The following is a 25000-nucleotide window of genomic DNA, read 5'->3' on the forward strand; positions in this document are numbered from 1 at the left end:
TGCCGATTTTTCAGCAATTGAAAATTAAAGATGGCAGACTGCTGCTTGTGAAGGTTTAATGCCTAATACGTTGTGCACACTGATAATGTGGCAGCTTATTGGTTTTGCAATCTGTCAAAGCCCGTGTTCATATTGCCACATCTTTCAAAGGAGTGCAATTTTTTCAAATTTCATTTTTGTCCTTATATTGTATGGTGATTTTTGCATGTTTCTAGGACAAAAGGGATGTAAAATGGACATTAGAGACAACTGTATTAGTTTACCAGAAAGTGGAGAAAAATGTACATACATTTTTGTATGTTTAGATGTACTATGAATACTCAGGTTTGGAGCTGCTTGTAAGTATAAAAAGTTTAAAAACAGAGAGGTTTACATATGACTGAATTTGCTATAAAGTGCATTTAACAATTTTCATGCTTGTTGAAGTAATTTACCCAGGCAACGTGCTGTTTCTTGATTACTTTGGGTTATTAATGTAACATTTAAAAAATTGTCAAGGCTCATGTAGGAGAGAAGTCAAGTCATAAGTATGATGGCTGTATTTTTTTAGGTTAGCTCTTTAAGTATTACTTTAAATACATCTTAATCTACAGGGATCAAAGTGTCAATCAGCATCTTAACTTTCCAGCTTCTGTATGCTTGGATTATAAAGTAAAAGGAACAAGTTACTGTTAATGATGTGATTTTTTTCAGGCATATATATATATATATAGGTTTGCAGTCAACCACACAAGTAAGGACATCTTAAAAAGGTATTATCTGACCTTTTTATGGCTAATGGAAACACCAAAATAATACTGTTGAAAATGATAGAATACAGTTTAATTATTGTACTAACTTTGTATGTGGAGGACAAAGCAGCCTGTGAGAAGATCTAGTGTTCTTAAAAGCTGAACTGTTTTGGGTCTTAAGTAATCTAGACTGGAGCATTGTTCACGCCATTACAGTAATGTAAAAACAAATTGCTGTCAGTGGTCAGATATTACCTTCTTAACATTGAAACTTTCTTAGTTGAATTCATCAATAAATGTGATAGTTATTCACGTTGCTTTGTGTTGTCTTTCTTTGTTGTCGTGAATAATGCTGCATTATTCAAATAATAAAACTATAAGCTTTGAAAAGTGTTTTGAACCTAATACAATGGTTAATGAAATATTTCTTTAAACTGCTGTTTAGCTATACATTTTCTAATTTCATACAACCAAAACTTCTGTTATCTCTTAACAAAGACAGTCCTTTGAATTCTCTAAATAAATAGTTTGGGGAGGTATCTAGTACTATTGTTCTTACATGTACTTAGAGACAAATAAGCAGTTTGGCTGGTGCATTCCTTCTGATTTTGCAAGTCGTAATTACAAGCTTTCCATGGAAATTTGTGTGGGATTCTTTGGTACACTGTTTCACGTTTTGAATGGATCCTATGCCACAGTGAAGTTATCCTTATCTGAAGTAAATATTTAGCTTTGTAATTTGGAGCATCCAGCTTTTCTCGCACATCAAATTGTGCTTACTTTGTACTGATCTTTGTTAATTGACCAGTAAACACTTCTTGATCCTGGGAACCCATATTCCCCCTTTACGTTCAATGTGTAGTTTTGATAATGTAATATCAGTTGTTAACTGAATATTTTACAGATTCAAAAGTGATCTTAAATGTAACTTCTAAACACTTCATACTTGAAGAATCAAATTTTCCTTTGTTTACTAAACGCCTGTACCTTTCAATCTCATGGTCAAAGTGAGGAAACCTGACTAAGTGTCTGTTCTCATCATAGTCTGCTGAGTGAATGGCTCCCATGCCCATTGAAAAATGCAATACTCAAGTGAAGTAAATGAGCCAACAGTATGACTGTAATGTGTGAGATGTAGAGAGATTTCTGCAGCATCGTTGAATCTTCGTTACAGCGATCTCATGATTTGCTTGCAGGCATGCTATTGTAAAATGCTTGGAAATGCGATCCTTCAGTGTTTTTCTAGTAGCAAGCATGTTAACACAGTGCAACATGTATCATTTGGCTGCTAGTTGGTTACTTTCATTGGCAGCAAGTGCCTACTGTAAACCACCTTGCATATGGTGGAATTCTTTGTACTATTAATGAGTTAAAAGTTTCACCTGTTGGTGTGGCAGAAAAAAGAAGTTGCATCATAGCCTTCAGATGTGGTGTTAGAAGTTGCTGAAAACCAGAGCTATGTAGCAGTATCAGCAAAAGCATTATAATTCATAATATGTCTAGAAAAGTTATTGTCCAGCTCAAGAAACCTCACTTAAATTTGTTAACTGTATAATATGCATCCTGTATCCAGAGAATCTTAGCAAAAAGTGTATTTGTAAAGTAAGTCATGATTTTTATTCTGACTTCACAAACCGTATTTGAACATGAACTTATTACTTTCAATTTTTTTCCTTTTGTTCCTTTCCTACAGACCCTAGGATTTATTCTTTAGCGTGTTTTGAGCTTATTGTATTTTTTGGACGTTTATGTATGGACTTCAGCAACCCAGATAATAGGCACGAAAGCTGCCTTTGAACCAGTATACTGTATCAAAATAAATTTAAGGTGTTTCATATAAATTCTTACTGACATTCTTCCTAATATTGGCGCTGACCAGAGCTTCCCAATATTCAAGCTTCTTGCAAATTTCAGCTGTTCATGTGGAAGCAAATCACTCAACATTAGTAGATTAATATTCATTAATCTTTCACATTTAAAGTGTACTGCCTAATCGAGAGTGCTTATGCATACCTACAACATATATGGAATATTTAATCCTTCACTTGTGCAATTATGTATTCAATATGTGTGTCACTTTTTAAGTATATGTTAATTTATTTGAGATTCGGTTAGGCAAAACCTTTGCTTATGGGACCCTATACTAGGTTACTTTTATGTTCCATTTTCATTCCACTGATTCAGTATCTCCCCCCACCATACCTTATTTACATGGCCTAATTTCCATTTTCATTGTCTCCCTAACTCCATTTTCTGTTCTGCTACATTTGATATTTGTCTACCAATGTTTACACCCGCAATCAATGCGAACAGTTATTGGTTCGCAGTACCAATATAGGTTTGTGCTGGTGCAAGAGTTCACAGTATCCTCCAAAGACAATCTGTTGTGACAGAGTATTTGTAGTTACTTAGCGAATTAAGATTATCTGTGAATTTGCAGGTTTATATTCTCAAGTAGTCTGAAACACTTCTAATAGTGGCTGCTTGTATCCCAGTAAATACAAAGAATGTATTTCACTATCAATATATGTTCATGTATTGGTTCAATGTCTTACTGCTTTGCAATTCTTATTTCTTGAGTGCCCAAAATACGGCCAACTGTCAATTCTGGAATGCTGGTGATTTTCATGCCATTTGTGTGCTTTCGCTTTGGGTATCATAAAGACATTCCATGTATACATAAAATAAACTGCATCTCAACAACACAAAAGTATGACTTGTCCCTTTACTGAGCTCAGTATTTTTATTTACAGGTTATTTTATCCTGAATTTGAGAGAATATGTACTGAAATCCACTCCAAAGTAGGGTTTAGGAAAACAATAATCGGGAAAATTTGGTCAAAACAATTGAAAGTAATAATTTGATGTTCAGTTTCTCTTACAATCTAAAGTGGTACTTTTAGAAAGCATTAGTTTTATTGAGTTACATTTCGGTAGGTGAGATGTTTCTGGCCCTTGAGATTTGGCTGCATGTGTTTTAATTATGGTTCAACAATTGACTGATTTTCATCTCAATGCAGTTGGTAACCTGATACAGCATGCAGTCTGATTCCATCTTCGCTTAAAAGATAAACTATGATCAGAATGGGTGAGTCTTAGTTGTTTTCTTACTAATTTGCTGCATGGCTTGCAATATGTCGAAGCCCTTCTGAGTATTTGTTACAAGGTTTTTATTACCTTAATTTTGTCCGATGTCTGTCAGTCTCTCCCAGCATCAACCATAATTGAGCCCCAAAAGGGTGGGAGAGTAAGGTGTGGATGTTAGATTAAGTTGTGTAAATTTTCTTTTTGCGCAGGAACAATAGACTTTATTTTACCCTGCAAGAGGTGAACTCTAGTTTGTATTTTTTTGTCAGATCTATTTCATATATATTGATTTACCTTAAGCATTTGGGATTGCAAGTTTTTAAACTTAAGTTTTTCATGTGCAAATGTAGAACCTGTAGTGTCTCTTCCTGGAAATGTGCTTCCATCTGCCATTGATGGTTTGACTCTAAATGTAGAAACTGGAATTCATTATATGTTGCATTCTGCATAAATTTATACACTATCTTCAAAATGTCTGCAAATCATAAAGTATGTTGAAATAAGTACAACAGTTCATTTTACTCCATGATGCTGATAAATAGTTCTTGCTGCACGTAAACTTTCAGAACCATTCAATGTTCTTTTATACTTGCACCTAAATTGATACAGAAATGCTGACGGAAGCTAAACAAATTCTAAGTGGATTTTATCACCTAAAATTTTTCAGTGTTAAAAGACTTTGTGACTTGCATCTGATCTGAGTTTGTCACTATCATAAATTGGTCAGTTAGCAAGCTGGTATCAGTCCAACATGAATGCAACTCAAAATGATCAGATCAATCATGCTTGCAACCTTGCAGTTTCCTTGCTTTTGTTCTTTTTGACAATACGTTGTGAACACCTGGATCATTTTTTACAAGGAACAGTATCGCGTAATTCTATTATTTAAAGGGCATGAATCACATCGATGCCAGTTCTTGGTTCCATAAAGTGTGCATGTGTAAAGAAATCACATGAATGTTGCACAGTGCTTTTCACTGAGCTATTTCTAATACTTAAAGTCTGACTGCATTGAAGTGGCTCTCAGACATTTTATTTGAACCTCTTTTGAGTACAGAAATAATAAAATCCTGTGTTATTTCAAGTCTCTCAAATCAAAAACTCCAGTCCTGTAAACTAAATTTGCCTTATGATGAGATTGCGTAGAAAACATTCATTGGTGTGAGTCAAAGAGATAGTATTTTCGACCTTTGTTTCCATTTAAATTATAACCCAGGTTTGTTCCATATTGCTGTTGATGGTTTATAACTATAGTGTGAAGCCAATTTACAGCCGAGGCAACTGCCAGGATTCACTGGTACTGTCTGTATGTGTGCAAGTAGCAAACAGCTTTGGTAGTCGGAGCATACACTTTTTTTTTTTTTTTTTTTATTTTCAACAAAAGACATCCTGCAATGTTCATTCTTGGAATTTACCCTCTTTCTGTACCAGCACTTAACTGGATAATGACTATATTTTCCCAAGTGGACCATACAAATGGGAAAGAACACTTAGCATCCTGAAGTTGATGAAACTCGTGGAAAGTTCCTATCAGTGTCTCTTTTAAAAAAAGACAGCTGCATAGATGGCTTAACTGGAAAATTTAAGTGTTTTTTTTTTAATTTCATCCTTTAGACTGTTGAAGGGTCTGTATTTTAGACTCGATGCATTTGGTGTCTTCAGTGAGTTCTGTAGTACTTTTTGTGGCAATGAACTGGGCTGTTGTACTGAAATGCAACTAAGGGTAAAAATTACAATTTTTTTGGTTCTTTTTTCCAGTAACATACACAATTTGTGAAGGATTAAGTCAAAGACAAGTGTGAAAAGACAAAAATATTAAGGATGGAGAGTGTCCTGCAAGGAAATTTTATTTTATATGTTCACAGAAAAATGGTGCCTTCTTTACTTAATCTTTATAAGTAGGTTTCACCAGTGCATTTTGAATAACGTAATTTATCTTTTGTGAAATGCCCAGAGCTTTCAATGTAATCGGGCGTCATGCAGGTGTGATGTGAAATTTATGCTAAACACCCTCCCTGACACACAACTGCATTGTATGAATAGATTTTATTAGCGGCAGTTGATTCTTCTAATGTTCACTGAGAGAAACTAAGCAGCTTTACTTCCCTGCTTGAAGCCTGGTTGTAGAAATATGGTTTTGGTTCATTAGTCTTACTAATTAAATAGGGGGATGTTTGAGGAATTCATAAAATCTAGTATACGAATTACATTTTGTGACCACTTATTTTGTAGCATATTTTAATTAATTTGGGAAACTTCATAAATTTATGCCTATTGTCCTGTATTAAACATATTAAGCTCATCTTGTACCATACTGATTTATAATTCTTAAGGTGCCTGTAATCTGTGTTCAGATAAGTGAAGCTTTACAAATCAAAAATATAAGGGGGTGAACACAGAATATATCCTGAAGTCTCAAAATGTACGTTGAGTTGGCACACAGATGTTACATCATTCGATGCATTTGGTCCTCCACTATATCAACAGTTTTATCTGTAGCTCTGAATTTTAAAGACTTGACATCCATCTAGAACTTCTACAGAGTCATAGTCATACAGCACAGCACAGAAACAGACTTTTCGGTCCAACTTATCAGCCAATCAGACATCCCAATTTGATCTAGTCCCATTTACCAGCATTTGCTCCTCTCCGTCTAAACTCTTCCTGTTCGTATACCCACCCAGATGCCTTTTAAATGTTGTAATTATACCTGCCTCCCATTTCTTCAGCTTGTTGCATTTTGGTTGCCAATTCTTTTTGGTATTTCTCTATAGACTCCATAACCAGGGCATTATAAGCCAATAGCTGTCAATTACTTGTTATTTTGGAGCCATCTTGAACAGAAAATAAGCAACAAAATCAAAATGTGAAGTTGGTAAACTTAACTAACTAGTTAGGCTTGTGATCATGTTAAATATTGTTCCAGATTATAAAATGGTTGTCAGGAATAGTTTTGTAGTGTGTCCAACATGTTCCAACATTACAGTAACCTATTTGCACACAAGTTCCATAAACTGCAATGTGGTGATGACCACTTTTGTTTTTCAGGTGTTATTTATTAACAGAAGAACTACTCCATGGAACTTTTAATGAGCAGAGGCAGCCTCAGTTTAGCATTCATTCGTAATGTCCAAAAAAACATTCTTAGTACTGCACTGAAATATCTGTAGATTTTTGTGTTCAAACTCTTCTAATGGAACCTAGACTTGCATCCTTACTTGGACAAGATTGTTAGCACTGAATTACAGCTGACACCGCATATCAATATCTGTTAAAAGTGCTCTATATTTTCCACAACATTACTCAAAACAAGCATCAGTGTTTTTGAACTGGCTTTTGACCATGGTCATACAGCAATTGTAATAAAATTAGAGAAAATGTTGTGATAATGGCATTCCTGGTTGAGCTGGAAGCAAATTAGCATGGTGTGACTTGAATTTATTAATCTTGAGTGGCAGCAAGCACGTGCTGCATTTATATTGATGTTATCTTGCCAGAAATATGTCCACTCATTGATCAACCACGAGAAGGTGTCTAGAACTTGTGCAGCCTTCCTTGGGCCAGAATCTAATGCCGTGGGGTGAAGTGAGGAAAGGGAATGGTTGGGAGAAGGTACAAAGGGATTCTGCAGATTTGTATCTTACTGTTAATGTTCTCAAGTTTCATGAGATTTGGGAGTTGTTATTTGCTAATTCCCTGTTGTTGCAGATGTGATTAGCTGATGTCTTGAACTGGTGTAGGTACACCCACCAAGCAGCTAAGGGAGCTCCAGGATTTTAATCCAGTGATGGTAAAGGAATGGCTATTTAGTTCTAGGTCATATTGAACTGTGGCTTGAGGGTGAAATTGTAGGTGATGTTCCCAGATATCTGTACTTCACCTTCTAGGTGATAGAGATTCTGGGGTTGGATGGTTCTTTTGAAGGAACTTGAGTTGCTGCAGTGGATCTTTGTACATAGCTGCTGTGTCGGTGATGGAGGGAATGAATGGTTTATCATTCCACAAACTGTGGATTGTGGATAATTTTGCCAATGGTAATGTCATGAAGAGGTGGTGAGATTTTTTTGCTTATTGGAAATGGTCATTACACACTTCTTGTGTGGTGTGAATGTTACTTACAGCGCATCACCCTGAGCCTGAATTTTGTTCAGGTCTTGCATGGACATGGACTACTTGAGTATCTAAACATTGAATGTCCCCACTTCCTAACTTTTACAAGGGAAGGTCAATAATGAAGCAGCTGAAGATGGTTACACCTAGGACATTACTAAGGAACTTGTGCAGCCAAGTACTGAACTGAAATGATTGGCCTCCAGTGGTTCTAACAATCTTCAATATGAGCTAGGTCTGACTGACCACAGGGGAGTTTCCCATCTGATTAGGGCTCCTTGCACCTGCTCAAGAGCTGTCTTAATGTTACAGTCACTAATTTCACCTCACGTCTGATTTCAGCTCTTGTCCAAGTTTGAACCACAACTGTGGATATTTTCTAAACAACCTGTAGAGAAATTGGTCCCAACTGCTCCAGAAGTGTATATTTGAAGCTTGGCCTCTTGGCTTAAAGATAGGAATCCTATCACTACACTGTAAGAGCCCTAATTGATTAGCAATCCTGAGATTTGGCCACCTTGTCTCCTTGGACCATAACTGTATTGAGGTGAACCCAAACAGCAAATGTAAATGGGTCATTAAATGCTGAGATAACAAGGTGTAGAGCTGGATGAACACAGCAGGCCAAGTAGCATCAGAGGAGCAGGAAAGCTGACGTTTCGGGCCTAGACCCTCCTTCAGAATCATTAAATGCTGCTTATTTTGAGTTTCAATTTTCTGATGGCTGAGAGTAAACCAATTGGGCAGTGATTGGATTAAAGAATCGGATGAATTTATGCCATAGGTGGGCATCTGGTCCCTAAAAAGGTAGTGGTGCATGTACATGAAGAGAAGGTGGAGAATGCCACTTGTCTGTTTTGCAGGGCAGTCAGTCCTATTTTTAGACAAAACATGTCTGGGCATTTTCCATTTGTGCATTCAGTAAATCCACAGCTGTCTCAATCTGCCATTATAAAGTGATAGATCTTTACCTCAAGTAATGGCTATTCCAGTTTCCTATTTTATGTCAGACAACTTTTTAAACTGCAGTTAGGCTAATGCAAAGAGCAACTTTTTAAAAATTTTGCCGGGGTGAACCAGCAATTTGTTTTTACTGTTTCGAATGGGTGCTGTGTGTTTTAAGATCAACATTGTGAAAAATTCCCTAATTATCCAGTTGCAAATTAAACATGAAATTCATGCAATGTACTACACTTCAAAAAAAAAAGTAATTCTTCATTTGAGAAAAAAGTACAAAATAGCTTCTTGTATAGCCTATAGCACAAACGTTTTAGAATGTGTAAATATGATGCTTCACAAAATGCAGTTTTATTCACATCATTTACTCATGAAATGTCTTTATGCTGTCCAAAAGTAGCTGTTGAAAGCATTGTTGCTTGAAATTTTCTGCTATAATTTTCTTCCTGAAATTATTTTTTTTGTTTCTTTGTGATGAATGGATGTTGCAGAAGATGTTTTGCTGAAGGTCGTTCATGCTGATCACTGGATTCAAGAAGATTGTCGATTAAAATTATTGATACACCACTTTCAGACATGTTTATAATTCCATTAGTAGTTTAACCATGCGATGAATTACCACGATTGTTTTAATGGTGCAAAATATATCAAGTACTTGAGAAATTTGATTCACTGCATTCTCAATATTTTTTTAACTATCAAACATAAGGCTTCAGACACTTGCTCATACAATTGGCATCAAAATTTACTTGCAAATGTCAACGGTATGTGACCCATTAAACATGAACGGATGCACTGCTGGATCTGCTTGGAATTGAGCTGAGTCATCTCAATTCTGTAAGTGGGGAAATATTTACGAGACAGTAATCTTTGTATTATAAGGTTTAGGACAATAGTACTGGGGGGCAACAAACAATCCAGAGTAAGAATAATTAACTGCTAACTTCACTGGGGCCAAAAAGCAGAGGTGTCGGGTAATCTGGAACAAAAGATTAGTGGTGAAAACTGGCTGAACAATGGACTACCTTTTTAAAAAGATTGTTTAGGTACAGTGTAGGTTCTCCCTTAAGGAAAGGACAAACAAATTGGAGCTGCTTAGATGAAAGAGAGGAGATAGACATTAAGAAAAAGAAAAGTTGCTTATGACAGCTGTTGGGTTGAAGATAAAATTGAGAACCACTACCGAAAGTTCAGAGGAGTAGCAAAAAAAATCAACAGAGGCTGGATTGTGAGAATTAAAAACTGCTGGCCAACACATGGGATGGAATAGGTGAAATTCCCAAAGTGTTCGACAGGCGCATCCATCATCATAAAAGGGTGGAAATACAATAATTAGAGGCCTAACTTATTTGTACACAAGAAAGGGGCATGTGTCAGTACCAATAAGCTAGATGCTACCCAGGCTATGGTGGCTTGGGAGGAAGTTATGCCACAAAAAGGATGTAAAATTGATGAGAAAGTGTTAAATATTCATATTTAAAGTTGACAAGGTACCTGAATCATATGAGATGCATCCCAGATTAATGAAGGTTGTGAGAGAAAATTATAGCACATGCCACAATTTTCCAGTCTTCTCTCAACTCTGGGGAACTGTAGAGGGACTGGAGAATTGCCGACATTCCACCCTTCTTCAAAAAATGAAGACAAGCTCATCAATTACAGACCAGTCAGTTTAACTTCCGTAGGGCAACTTTTTAGAATCAGTTATTCAGGATAGATAGAGTAATCATCTGGATTGATTAGAAATCCCTGTGGATTGTTCTTTAAGAGAAAATATTATTTAACTTGCTGGAGTTTATAAAGTGGTAATGGATAAGAAGACTTTGCTGATGTGTGCATGGACTTTCAAAAGGCATTTAATATACCGTTACACAAGCTTGAGAAAAGCTATAGCTCGAGTAACAACATGGATACAAACTTCATTTGAGTGATTAGGAAAATTGGTGAGTAGATTGTTTTAAGACTGGAGGAAGCTTTATAGTGGAGTTCCCCAGGGGTTGGTGTTGGGACCTTGTTTTTCCTGATGTGTATATTAATGATCTATGCTTTGGTATGCAGACGATACAAAGCCTAGAAGCATTGTAAGCTCTGTGAAGGATCATGTAGATAGCCAAAAATAAATTGACAATTTCCATTAGCATTCCAAATAGTCTGCTGCACCTGCGTGTTAGCCTTTAATAATCTATTAAGTGACATTTAGATTCTTTTCACATGCACTTTCCAAGCTCTTGCTAGCGAAGGAATGCTCGACACATCAGTTCCTCCCATCAACTTGGATAACATCTTGTTTTTCCATGTTTTCTCTCTGCCATGTTCTTGCCTATTCACTAAGCCTGGTCTGAATCTTCCTGACAGCATTGTATCATCTGCAAATTTGCAAATATTGCAGTTGGTCCCAGCTCAAAATCGTTGCTATATATCATGAACAGCTAGGGCCCTAACTACTGCTCCTTTCAGTACCCCACTAGCCATAGCCTGGTGACATGCATGACCCATTTTCTCCTACTGTTTTCTGTCATCCTGTCATTTCATTACCTCTTTTTATCCTTTGTGTTTCAATTTTTCTAACTAGCTTCGTGTGGAGGACTTTATCAAAAGCTTTCTGGAAATCTTAAGTACATTATGTACATCAGCTCTCACTTATCTATTTTGTTAGTTAAACCTCCCAAAAAATCTCACCAAGTTCATCAAACATTTTCCATTTACAAATCTATGCTGATGATGTCCAATGTCTATTTTAATACATCCTTTGTAATAGATTCTGCCATTTTTCCTGCTAACAGGTCTGTAGTTCCCTGTTCTCCCTCTCCCTCTCCCTCTCTCTCTTCTTCCCCACCCCTTAAATAGTGGAGTGACATCTGTTGGCTTCAAATCCACAGGAATCACTCCAGTGTCTATAGAAGTTTGGAAAATTACCAGTACATCATAGCTGCCACCTTGAGCAGTCTGGGATGCAGATGGTCAGATTTTGGGGCTATATTAGTCCCATTAAATTCTACAGTCCCATTAAATTTCCTCATTATCCCTTGCCACTGGATTTTTAGTTTTGTAAGGTTTCTTGAATCTTACTCAGTGAAAACAGGCACAAAATAAACATTTTAACTCCTCTGCCATTTCTCTCATCCTCAATATAAATTCTCTTGACTCTTTCAGAAATGGACTTGCGTTCATTTTAACCAAATTTCCTTTTAGCAGGGAATTTTTTTATGTTCTGCTCTTATTTTTTTGTTAGAGTGCATTCATACTGTGCTCCCCATTTCCTTTAGTTTTTTTGTCCTCCTTTGCTATATTCTTAAACTTCCCAATCCTAGAGTTTACAATTGTTTCTGGCAACTTCATGGACATTTTCTCTTAATCATTTACAATCCTGATCTAAAATTGTACAGCACAGATGAGGCCCATCAAGTCTGCAGCATTTCAAGTGCTCATGCACGTACTTTTTAAAGACAGGTTTTCTCGCCGCCCCTCCCAAACTTCCCAGGCAGTATATACCAGATACTCATCATTATTTGGATGAGAGATGTTTTCCTCAAATCCCCTCTAAACCTCTCAACCTTTCACCTTAAGATTATGACCCATGTTATTGACCCTTCAACTAAGGTTGACAGTTGCTTACTATCCATCCTTTCATGGCCTTCAATCTTATACACCTCAATTTCTGCTCTAAAGAAAACAATCCAGCCTCTGGTCATAGCTAAAATGCTCAATTGCTTCATTTTCTTCCATAACTTCCTTTTGTTAGCCATGGTTTTCCACCTTGAGGGAATGTTTAGTGGAATGCTTTACAATCCTAATTCTTTTGAACAATCCTAATTCTTCAAAAATAAAGACTTGGATTGGGTTGAGGCTGCTGTCCTAAGTAACTTGTGCAGTGACACACTGGAGCTACATTGGCTTGCCTCTAATGACGAGCTGTTTCTGTTTTATTGGCAGCTACTAGAAAGTTTTTTCCTTTGATATTCATTGACTTTGATATTTATCTTTTGCTAGAATCTTTAACTGTCTCTCTATCCAAATAAATGTTTCAAATCTAATATGCCTTTGGAACTAAGGAGAGGTGGTATGCTATTGAACAAAGCAGGAAGAGGGTCAGGTAGAAAAAATGGTCAATAGTAGAGTGCATGGAACAAAAGACTAAGTAATAATGTTTGATCGTAAAAAGGCAAAACACTGGTGCAGAATGTGTTAACAGCAGAATAATGGCCAGCTCCGTCTGTACATAGTTACACTGCCATTTGGCAAAATGGAAGGCAAAATTCATGGCTTGAAGTTGTTGAATTCCATTTTGAGCTCAAGGCTATAGCGGAAGATTAAATGCTGTTCCATGATATTTGTTTCACTAGAACATTGCAGCCAACAAAAAACAAATGACATGAAGGAAATTAATTAAAATGGCAAGCGTGGGGAGGTCAGTCTTGTGGACTGAGTAGACTCTCTGCAATGTGATCATGCAAACTGGTTCTCTCCCTAATGTAGAGCGTACCAGTTGTGAGCAGTGTACACGTTATACTAATTGAAATAAGTACAATAAACTGCTACACCTAGAAAGTGTGTTTGGGGCCTAGGACGAGGAGGACGGTAGAGGGCAGGTGTTAAAATCTTTGTATGGGAAGGTGAAAATACTAACTACTTCATTCATCTTGGCAGGCATTTCTTGAGGAAAATTCAGTTTGAAAACTGGCCCTAGTTTGTAGTTAGTGGATGCAATCTACAATGGTCCTTTTGAGCTTTAGGATAGAAAAAAGACAGCAGAGTTAGCTTCAAAAACTGGCATGGCAGTTGATTTGCCACCAAGCTGAACAAAGATCAAAGGGAAACAGACCCCCTCCCTACAGAATCTTAGTTGGGAATAATTGGAATACCAAGGAAAATTGAAGTAAATTCTGCAGACAAGGCTTCTGGATTGGTCCTAGGAAAGATGAGTATTATACCCTGAAGATTTGGAAAGGAAAGGGAACTTTTGGGAAGCAAAAATTAGGATGAATAGCTTAATTCATTATAAGTTATAGTGTTAAGCTAGTGGTGCTTGCATTATTTTTTTAGTATACAATAAAGTTTGTTTTTAAAAAAAACATAAAAATTCTGAACTCTGCTACAAGATTTTCTTTAAACAGTAACAGTTTCAAATAAAATTGTGTCAGGAGATGATAAGCACACAAGAAGCCATTAGGGTAAGTACTCACAATGTCCTGCCCTCCACATTTGCATACTGAAAATCTCAGCACGTTTTCGAGTAACTAAGCCTGAGGAGAAGCAGGGCAATTTAGACAGCAATTTCCTGATATTTATGTCTAATTGTGCATGTGTGAGCATTGGAAATTGCAGTCAAGTTTTCACTCCTTAAAACTGGTGAACAGTGGCAGTAGCTCTTCAAACCATTGAAAATTATTGCCGTCCAGATGTGTCAGGTTGAAATTATGCAGTTTCACCAATGGTGGTGCTGTTTTACATCTCTCAGCTCTTCAATCTCTTTCAAAAATAACTCCATGCTTCAACCAGTTCCACCTGCCTGCTTACCAAATCTTGAAGTTTTTTATTCTATTTGACTATAATAAAGAAAACATGATTTTTGAACTGGAAGATAACTATATCTTTCTGTGGTGCAACAGGCACCAACCCCTTTAGTGGAATAAAAATCTCTTCACCTGTTGGGGGCAGGTGGTGAAGAATATGGTACTCTACTGCAAGGAATGGTTGAAGCAAATAGTATAGATGCAACTAGGGAAGCATATGAGGATAAAAGGTTACATTTAGATTAAGAAAGAGGAGCAGACTTTGACTGGAACTTAAATACTAATATGAAGCTTTTCTGTTTTATATCCTGTGCATATAAAATTAAACAAACTATGATGAATGCACAACCTGCATTGCCATGCTATCGCCTAAGTGTTGAATTGATAAATTACCTCCTATTTTGTGACATCATACAAGATTTATTAGTGTTTAAAAATATACTTGCCTTGTTAGACAAACCTGTACAAAGTCTCTTGCATTCTCAGAGAACTCCTCAGGCAGGTTCGGCATCTGACCTCTATATGCTCCAATGTAAAACATGGCTGCCATTTTGTCCATATGAGCCAAAGGTGGTTTCCCTGATGCCATTTCAAACACTGTACAGCCTATACTCCAAATGTCAGATTTCCTCCCATGTCCAGTCTCATTGATCACTTCAGGTGCCATCCAATAAGGAGTTCCATGCATTGATATTAACATTTCACTGTGTGTATCACTCATGTTCACGTAAGTCATGCGTTTGGCACATCCAAAATCAATAAGTTTTATCACACCATTAGGCATAAGCATGACATTATTTCCTTTTATATCTCTGTGAATCACCCTGTTATCATGTAAATAGTTCACTCCCTTTAAAATTTGTTTAGTATATGTACAAAAAACAGGTTCTGGTAATGGCCCAAATCGACTAATGATACCAGCAATGGAACCACCAGGAACAAACTCCATGAAAATGCTAACAACGTTTGCTTCTAGGTTTGTACCGAGAAAACTCACAATGTTGACATGTTTTAGGTTTTTCAGTAACTCAATTTCTTCTTCTAATTTCTGATACTCTTTTTCTGCTGCAATATGATTTGTTGCATCCAAAGAAACCTGTTTAACAGCGATTAATTTCCCTTGACTGGTTAGACCACAGTACACCTAAAAAGTTGGAAAAGGAAATATATATATAGCACTTACTTTAAGTAAAAGGACAAAATTGAAATGAACTCGCCTGTGGAGAAAACAACTGTTTTAACTTTTAAAAATCTATATATTTAAAAAATTAAAACCATATCTCACCACCTGATATCTCAAGTGAGCTGAACAATCAAGGTGAGAAAACAAAGAATTGCTGATGTTCGAGATCCGAAACAAAAACAGAAATTGCTGCCAAAACTCAGCAGCTGAGCTCATTGGTGGGAAGATTATTGGAGGGAAAAAATGATAGTGTAAATCGTCATTTAGGGAGACTGAGATTAATTTAAAAAGTTGAGATGTATTTGATATTTGCCAAAGTTATTTAAATTTTTGAGGTAACAAGGAAGAATGTTGAGGCTGACCTATGAGGATATTAGTGAGGCTTTTGAGAAGATGCCAGAGGGCAAGTTGGTCAGAAGACTAGCTGCTCATGAGGTCCAAAAGAAATTAAATTGAAAGTGAAAGAAAGCAAGTTAGTTACTAAGGTCACCATGTGTTTTTCATTGGGATTCCAAAGAGCTCTGTACTGTGTCCCTGTCCTGTCTTTTTTATACATATATGGATTAGACCTGCATGGGTGGCATGTAAGAAGTTTACAGATGATATGAAAAGTGGTCATGGAGTCGATGGGACAAAAGCTGTAGACTGCAAGAAGATATCATTGGAATGTCAATTTGAACAGAGACCTAACAATTAAACTTAATCTAGAGAACTGAGGTATGCAGTTGGGGAAGATGAGGAACACTAAAAGATGCATCGGAAAGATTGTGCGATCTGCAAAAGATCAGAGGAACATTGGAATTTATGTCTACAGATCCCTGAAGTTAGCAGGACGGGGCATAAGCATTAGACGCTATTTGATAAGATCGTGACAGATCTGATAGTAGTGCCAGACTTATTTTCTCCCTACCCCAATACCCTTTGACTCCCTTGTCAATCAAGGAATCTATCGAACTCTCTAAGGAAATACAGAAATGACCCAGTCTCCACTGAATCACTCGAACAACTTCAAAATCTCTAGTGTAGAGAATTTCAGCTATTAGGAAAGATTAGTTAGGCTGATCTTTGGAACAAAGAAGGCTGGAGAAATACTTAATTGCAGATTATAAAGTTATGAAATGAAAGTTATGGATGTTGCTGACAAGGAGTCATTTCTGTTCAGACAATCAAAAATCCATGAAATTTTGATTTAAATGAATTTTATGAATGGATTAAAGGAGCTTTTTTTCTTTAGGGTGTGGTGAATATCTGAAACTCACTGCGTGAAAAAATTGTAGAAGTTGAAGACTCATTGCATTTTAAATAAAGCTACTTGATGGATGTGTGCTTGGTGTTCTAGAGGACTACATAACTGGAGGTAGGATTAGATTGAAAAGCTTTTTTTTTTGTGTGGCCAGCGTATACATGGTAGCCTAAACGGTGACATTCCTGTGCTTTAAATATTTCTATTTCTGTTTCTGTGTAAAATATTAGAACTTCTAGTGAACAATTACAGCAGGAACACACAAGAATAGGAGAAGACTATTTAACCATTCAATTAGTTTAGGGCTGACCTGTGACCTAACTGCAAATGCCATCCTGTGTCAGTGTCCCTTAATACCATCTTTCTTCGAGTTTCCTGCCTGAAGGCTGGTCCTTGGTAATTGATCACTGGACCATTGCAAAGAGATGTTTTTCGTTTAAAAACAGAGCAGGGAAGGAAGGGCCTGAGTTTACATTATCTGTGATAGAGGTTCAACTATGTGTTGCTGAAGTTAATCTGATGTACATACTCACTGATGGCTAACTGGTCCCCCCTCTCCCATGCCATAATACCTGGTTAACAGAAATCCATCTATCTCAGTTTTAAGTTAACTGAGTTACCAATATTACTTCTGCAGAAGCATACAACCAAACTTCTAACTTTTGAGTAAATAACTGTTTCCTACTTTCATTTTGAAATGTCTGGTTAACTTTTAGTATGTTCCCAGTTCCTAAACTTCCCAACTAATGAACATAAATTTCTACTTGCCCTATCTCCCAAATCTACTTTATCTGTTTCACCTGCTATCTTAAGCTTCAATGAAGTTACCATGTAACCTACTATATTCTAGTGAACATACACTCAATCATTCCTTGTCATTTAAAACCTTGGAGTCCAGGTGTTCTAGGAAATTTGGATTGACTATGGGTGGACAATGTAGTGTTACTAAGGTGTGGTGCTCAAGACTGTTCATAGCATTCCAGGCCTGGTGTAACCTGGGCTTGATTGTTTTCTGTATCTGTTCATGGCATTTTAATGATCTCTGTACATAGACTCCAGGTCTTTCTGAAATTCCACTGTTTCTAGCTTTTTATCATTTTAGAAACTTATTCTGTTTCCTTTGTAGGTATCAAGTGGATAATATTAAATTTGCTTACATTGTAATCTATTTATGTCAATTTGCCCACTCATTTAATTCTTTAATATTTTTCATGCAGCCAGTTTTTGTAGCAGACAAGAAAAGTATTACAGTTTACTCTTATTGACTGTTAATATTTCAAATTTGAAATCAACTGCAGTTTACAGTTACTCACTGTGCCATAGGCCCCTTTGCCAAGCACATTTCCTTTGGTCCATATAATGGCATCCTCACAACTGGAGCTACATTCAGATTTCATAGAGTGGCCAAGTGAGCTGTTTGATCTGCTAGAAGTCTTGCATAGTTTTGTAACTGTATATTCTGCACTCTGTTGGGAGCAAAATAACCACACTTAAATCAGTTTTTAGAAAAGTTTTTTTCCTTTAAGTTTCCATTGCCATTTATTGTGGTATAACCTTTTTACTACCATGAGAGATTTTGCTAAAGATCAATGGAATTTTTTTTTAAATTACCTGAAGGCTATTCTCATTTAGTTTTCCATATCCATTTTGAAATAAGCCGTTCTTACTATCATCTTCCTTTTGTATAAATTGTTTGGTCACTTCTGTTGTGTCAGTACAAGTGTTTTTTTCTTCTAACAATAATGCTGATGCCAGACAACTAAGCAACTCGTCTGTAAGACTGCCTTGACTGTAATAGTCGGGACAATGTGGAGGGCAAATCTCTTCTGTAGTCCACGTGTTGATCATTCGTTGAACTGGAAAACTGGTACGATTGAAATCTGGGTTTGAAGCATCTTTTACTGTAGAAGATATGGTGTTGTCTTGGTCTTCAGTACGTAAAGCAATAGATTCTGTTTCATCCTCTGTAACATCCCAGATAACCTGATTAGTCGAAGCAGTTGTAGGCTCTCGTGCATCTGTAGGCCCACGGCATTCTACAATTTGACTTCCTTTGCCCAAATCTTCTACATCGTTAAGTGTGATGTTCAGTTGCTGTTGTAACTCAAATAAATCAGTAGCAAGACGATCTGCATCCTTGCATGCTCCCAAAGAATAAGACATGGACTGATCAGTTGCATCGTGTCCTGGATCATCTCCATTAACAGAAGTATTTGATTCCTTATATAAATCTTCTGAAATGTTAGATTTGATTGAAGTTTGCTTAAGTGAGATTTCTGTAATGGTTGACAAATACTGGTTATCTAGCTCAGCTTTATTATTTGATAATGAATGAAGGGAGTTTGCGCCATCTGAGAGAGTGCCAGTTTTCTCTTGGTTAATTAATTCATGGGATAATGCCTCTTTCCTGTAGGTTTTTATGTGGCAATTGTGGCCAGAAATAATCACATTTTCTGGTCCTTCATCACTGAATAAAGGAGTGTTTTTCTCTCCTGCGTTCTCATCTACATTCTCTTTTTTAACATTTCTGGGACTTTTCTTATGTTTAGAGTTCAGATTACTCTTTGAAATCTTGGCAGTATTTCTTGTAGTTACTCGGTTTGATTTGGACTTCTTGCATATTGATTGCCTTCTAGGTGGCATAGAATGAATAACTTTATGATTACTTTCACGATTTGTGGACTTTCGCGTAATGCAATACACTGGAGTGCCAAACATTTCATAAATGCCTGGGCCTTTCTCGGTTGGATTTATTTCCTGAAACATATCACTATACTTTAATGCTGAGAAATCATCTGTGAAATGTGATCTTGAAACCTGCAGAACTGGTGACTTATTAAGGCTGTTTGAAATTCTGTTGATATTTGGAAGATTTTGTCCATTAGAAAGTGATCCATTTCTCAAGAGACATTTAATTCCACCTTGCCCTTGTGTTTTCACTTTTGATGGAACTTGGTGTAGATCAGGATCTTTGAGCAAAGGGAGGCTAGGACCTTCTTTATATTTTAGTAGCTGAGCAGTGGAGGGCATAAATGTACTTTTCCTCAGCCAATTTTGTGTTGGAATGGAGAGGCACTGTAATGATTTGGCACTACATTTATTGATTCTTTCTGGAGTGGAGATATTCCTTGGATTAACACAGTTAACCTTGCTTATTTTCTTTTTCTGTTCTGGTTCTTTTGACATTAAAATGTTGAGGCTTTGGTTGCCTTTGTAAGACAGGGTCTTACTAGCACTTTTCATTTTAACAGGGGTCACTTTCAAACAATGCTGTGCTTTGGCTGGTGATTGTTTTGCTGCTGTGACATGTATGGCAGAAGTACTTTTTAAGTCAATCTTATCTTTCTGAGCCATGTTTTCCTTTATAAAAATGGCATATTTTGTCCTGACAGCCTTCTTTGGAATAGTTGCACTTTGTCCAAAATTCTCTGCTAAATTTTGAGCAGTGCCTTTGTGGTTTATGTTTTCTTTTAAATTGTTGTTTTGAAACAGATTATCACTTGGTTCAATCTCTTCTTTGCATGGAAGGGCCTCATTAACTGATGTTTTTGAATGTTGTACCTCCTGGAAATTTGTATTTTCCTCTGGGCCTATGGCTATCGAGTTAAAAAAATCTGCAGTCGTGCTTCCTTTAAGGGGCTCGCTATTCTCTAAATTCAGCTGGCTGCACTGAATTGTATCCAGTAGTATAATGCCACCTTTGCAATAACTAGCATCAACTACTTCTTCTTCATCTAAGTTTGTTCCTGCAATATCAGCTTCTTTGTATTTGCATTTTTCATCTGATCCAGCTGAAGTGCAGTATGTACTTTTTGTAGGTGTTGAATGAGTAACATCCTTTGCAAACAAATGTTTAGATATTTCTTCATCTCGAAGCTCGTGTTTGATTCTTGTACCAGAAGCTACACACTCTGAATCATTGAGTGGCATAGGAAGAGTTAAACTCGGTTTATTATTCTTAATGCCATATCCTGTTTCCGATACCAGTGTACATTGTGGTTCAAAGCCTTGAGTGTGTTCAGGGCATTGATCAACATTGAATGACTTTTGGTTGCTAGGTACACTGGCACTTGAGAATTCATTTGAAGTTGCTTGTCTGCAAGACAGTGCTAGGGATTGGTTAAGTCCTTTTCTCTTTGTTATTGATTCATATGGTGATAAAGAATGACATGGGTGTTGTTTTGATGGCAGTGTTGTAGCAGTGACATTAGAGATAGCACTGTCATTTAACTTATCAATGATTCTTCCCTGTATTGAAAGATGTTGCACAGGCACTGAAGACTTTGCATTGTTGGTGCTCAGTTGTGGTAAAGACAGCTGCAGTTGCAAAAGTACAAGAATTAGATTTTGTCTGGAGTCAGACAGATCAATTTAGAGTCAGACTATCCTGTTATGTTTAAAGTGATGCCACATATTCAAAACTTTGGTTAATTCTTGACCATTGACAATAAAACTATACTTAGAGTTGCTAGAATAGTTACGCATAGGGATGTACTTTTGTCATGAAATACTTCAATGAAAATAGTAGACAAATCTTAGTAAGGGATTATAATAAAAGCCAGGGAAATAGTTATTAAAAAATGCATAACCAATATCATATGGATTTTCCATGCAGATGCTGCTTGTAAGATAGCCTTAGATATATTGGCTCCAAGACTAAAAGGACATGATTTCTCTTGAGGATTTGTGTTCCCCTTTGAATCTTATGTTTGCATTTTGGCAGGTTAAATACATGGAGATGAAAATAATGCCGAAAATACACTGGTCTGGCTGTATCTGTTGAGAGAATAAAAGGGTTACAGTCCTGAGTTGAATGTGACTGCTTTGAGGCATCCATGGTATTTTGCTTTTCTACAAGTTTCTTTGGAGAATTTGATGTGCATTGAGATGATGGCAGGTAGTTTGTAGTTGAACCAAGAGGGTGTCCTAGTTTGTACTTCAACAGCCTTATATGAATCTTGGAGGGTTGCTCTGAATAGAGAGGAATATATTACTGCTGAGAATAAGGTCAGCAATTATCCCGGGGTCTCAGACAGCAGTGAGTTGTCAAGAGTTAGAAGCTCCAGGTTCACTTGCTGGCAAAAAAGTAGATGGAACAAGAGCATGAAAAATATGGTAATCTGTAAAGTAAGGTATTGACGACTCCCTTAATGACAAAGCAGCTAAGGCCTCAGGTATGTGTACTTTACATTTAAGAAGAAAATAAATTTAGAACCTACCTTAAAAGTGTTGCTGCTATTCTCTGAATCAGGTGCCCCTTTCTTTTTTAACTCTTAAAAATGAAAACACAGTGCATGTAGGGTTATAAATTTTGTCTCAAGTTCTGTAGTTCAAACAAATCTGCAGTTTAGGAATTGGTAAGGCAATTGAAATTGATTTTATAATAAACAAAAACAGAAGTTGCTGGAAATGCTCAGCAGGTCAGGCAGCACCTGTTAAGAAAAAAAAAAAAATCAGTTAACATTTCAGGTCCAGTAACCCTTCCTCAACTGCTGAGCATCTCCAGCAACTTCTGTTTTTGTTCCTGATTTACAGCAACTGCAGTTCTTTCTGTTTTTATTTTGTGATTGAAAATAAACTATTTAATCCATCTGAATATCATTTTTAGAATTGTTTTAATATAATTTCTACAGATTTAGTTGTTTTCATTCCTATCAAATGAGAAAACATTTGAAAGAAAAGCTGAATGATTGTCCATGTGATTAATAAGTGATCTGTTATTTTGTTTTGCTAATGGATTATCACATCATACTAGTGATTTGTATCAACTGGGAATGTTGCAGTTTGCATGCCCAATGTCATTGTCCAAACTGAATAGATGCACTCACGAAACCTTTACAGTATTGCTATCAATCCACAATATTTTAAAATCAATATGTAGGCTAACCTTTGAGACCTCCAATGAGAACATTCAGATTGATTATGTTACTTGCATTTACTCATAATATTACCTTGTAATGCCATGGGATGGTGCTCTAACAGAACTTCTAATGCTGTTATGATCTAGAACTTGTTATTACCCCACCTCATTCTAACTGTGCTTGCTCCTCAGCCACACTGACCTATTTATTGAGTCATTTCACCCTTGCTGTTCACTCACTCTTGCAGCTTCTTCAAGCTACATCTGACCTTAATTTTACCTGCCTTCAGTTTTAACCTTCAACTGTTTCCGACACTATATCGGCTCTACAAGCCCAAAAATTAATTTTGAACGAGTAGGATTTGCTGAAGAGAACCTTGCTAGATGACTAACCTTTACATTTGAGCCTTCCCTCAGTTTTGAAAAACCCTTTAGAGACATTCTTCACAGGAGCTCAAAATTCAAGTTAAAACCAGTAAGATTTTGAACCATATGAAGGGAACTACTAGTAGACCCTTTCCTCCACTCTAGAGCTATTTATTGAAATTATTGCTATGTTAAATAATGAGGCCTGATGGAATTCAATGTTTCCCATTTCTTAATCTGCCTGTTCCTGATCACAATTTCACTCCTCTCTTAACCACCTTAAATGCAATTAGTGATTTGCATAGAGCAGCATTAAGTGTATAATAATATGAATGTTATATTGCCTTTCCAGTTTTGGCACAGTGAATTGTGAAGGGAGTCTAATTTTATTAAATACACAAGGTGATGCAGGTCTTGTATACAGACAAGTGTTACACCTAGCCTTCGATTGTCGTGCTTTTCCGGTTCATCCTAGAGTAACAACTCTCAAAGGGAAAATCCCCCAAAAAGGCAGTAGTAGTTGGAAATGAATATACTGATCCTCCTTTGAAGTATGTAATGTGAGTCAAATCACTCTCATTTTTCTGCTTTTCTCCTGAGGGATTAGGGTGGGGGTGCAGGGGAGCCTTCCTTGCACCTACGACACAGCAATAACTTTATTCTTGCACCATTGAATCTGGCAGTTGTTTCAACCCAGTGCTCTGACCAATCTGGAACCTCCATATTGTTGCACAGAACCTCTCTCAGTATGAATGTGCTCCGACTCCTTAAACAGTTCCATTTGCACTCAGAAATTCTGCCAAAAGTGTAAGTGAACTGCCAGAAGCAACCCAATGAGTGATCCAATGGGTAAGGTTTATATTGCAAAGCTGAAATTGCAGTTAAAACAGCTTTGTTCAGAAAAGTTGACATATTTGACTGATCAATATTCCTGCTTTGGAATTGAGAATCGGGCATTCTAGAAAAAGGTTAACTTTAATTTTAGAAATGGTTAGACGACCAGAATTACATTTTTAGGCTTGTATGTTCGAGATAATTTGTTCTAGCCTTATACCACTGTTTAGATATTTCCCGAACACTCGTAGGTATTTTCTTAACGTCTCTGCAAAATTGTGTTGTACTCAGAAAAAGAGTGAGCAAAAGAATGGAAGTCTGCTTACTTTGCTTATGAGTCTGTGAATCTTGCGAGCAATCCAGGTGTGCTTCAGTATAATTGATAATTGGTTCAGATTGCGAGCCATGCATTCCAGTGATAATTTCAAGAGTAGGCACATTTTCAATCCATTTGTTCCTTCTGGTTGGTGCATTTAATGAAGGTGACCCCTTTAGCTTTACAGAAGCCAGCAGCATATCATCATCTGGGAGAGATGAATGACGTAGTTTTTCTCTCTTGAGACCTTTCCCAGTATTTTCCAATGTGGTCTTTGGACTGTAGATATTATACATTTTTGTTATCTTTTTGAACCTATTTAGTCATATCTGTCACATTTAAAGGCTGAGTATTTTTTCTTACATGACTACAGAGCTGTAAGGAAATCAATGACCAGATTGACAGAAGATGAATTCATCTATGCACTAGTAATTAGTTCTTGTTTCCACTGCGTGGATTTAATTTTCTATACATCATTTTAAACTTGAAGAAATAAATGTTTACAATAATTGTACATGCCAGCATAATGCATTGTGTTGATGCTTATGCAATCTAAGATCTTTCAATAGCTGTATTTACTAATGGCAAGAAATGAAGTTTTATTCTGTACAATTGCAACAAGCAATAGCAGAGTGAAAGGGAAAATGTGAGATTCCAGTAAAATGACAATTAACATGATTGCTGTATAAACCTAATTGTACCTTTTTATAGGGGAAGAAACTTGTATTTTTGGGTTCAGGATAAACAAAATCCAGAAAAATGTTTTTTTTTCTATTCATTTGTGGGACGTGGACATCACT

General features: G+C 36.6%; 1 protein-coding gene across 1 annotated transcript; it reads right to left on the minus strand.

The window, feature by feature from the left end:
* Positions 1–14828: 14828 nt before the first annotated feature.
* Positions 14829–20754, minus strand: map3k19 (mitogen-activated protein kinase kinase kinase 19). Its single transcript, XM_048599239.1, has 3 exons — positions 18436–20754; positions 18138–18290; positions 14829–15542 (listed from the first exon to the last, which is right to left on the minus strand). Exons 1-3 carry the CDS (start codon positions 20752–20754, stop codon positions 14829–14831), a joined length of 3186 nt encoding a protein of 1061 aa, XP_048455196.1.
* Between the last annotated feature and the right edge of the window lie 4246 nt (positions 20755–25000).

The sequence above is a fragment of the Rhincodon typus genome, chromosome 7, assembly GCF_021869965.1.
Source record: "Rhincodon typus isolate 14 chromosome 7, sRhiTyp1.1, whole genome shotgun sequence".
NCBI classification, from domain to species: Eukaryota; Metazoa; Chordata; class Chondrichthyes; order Orectolobiformes; family Rhincodontidae; genus Rhincodon; species Rhincodon typus.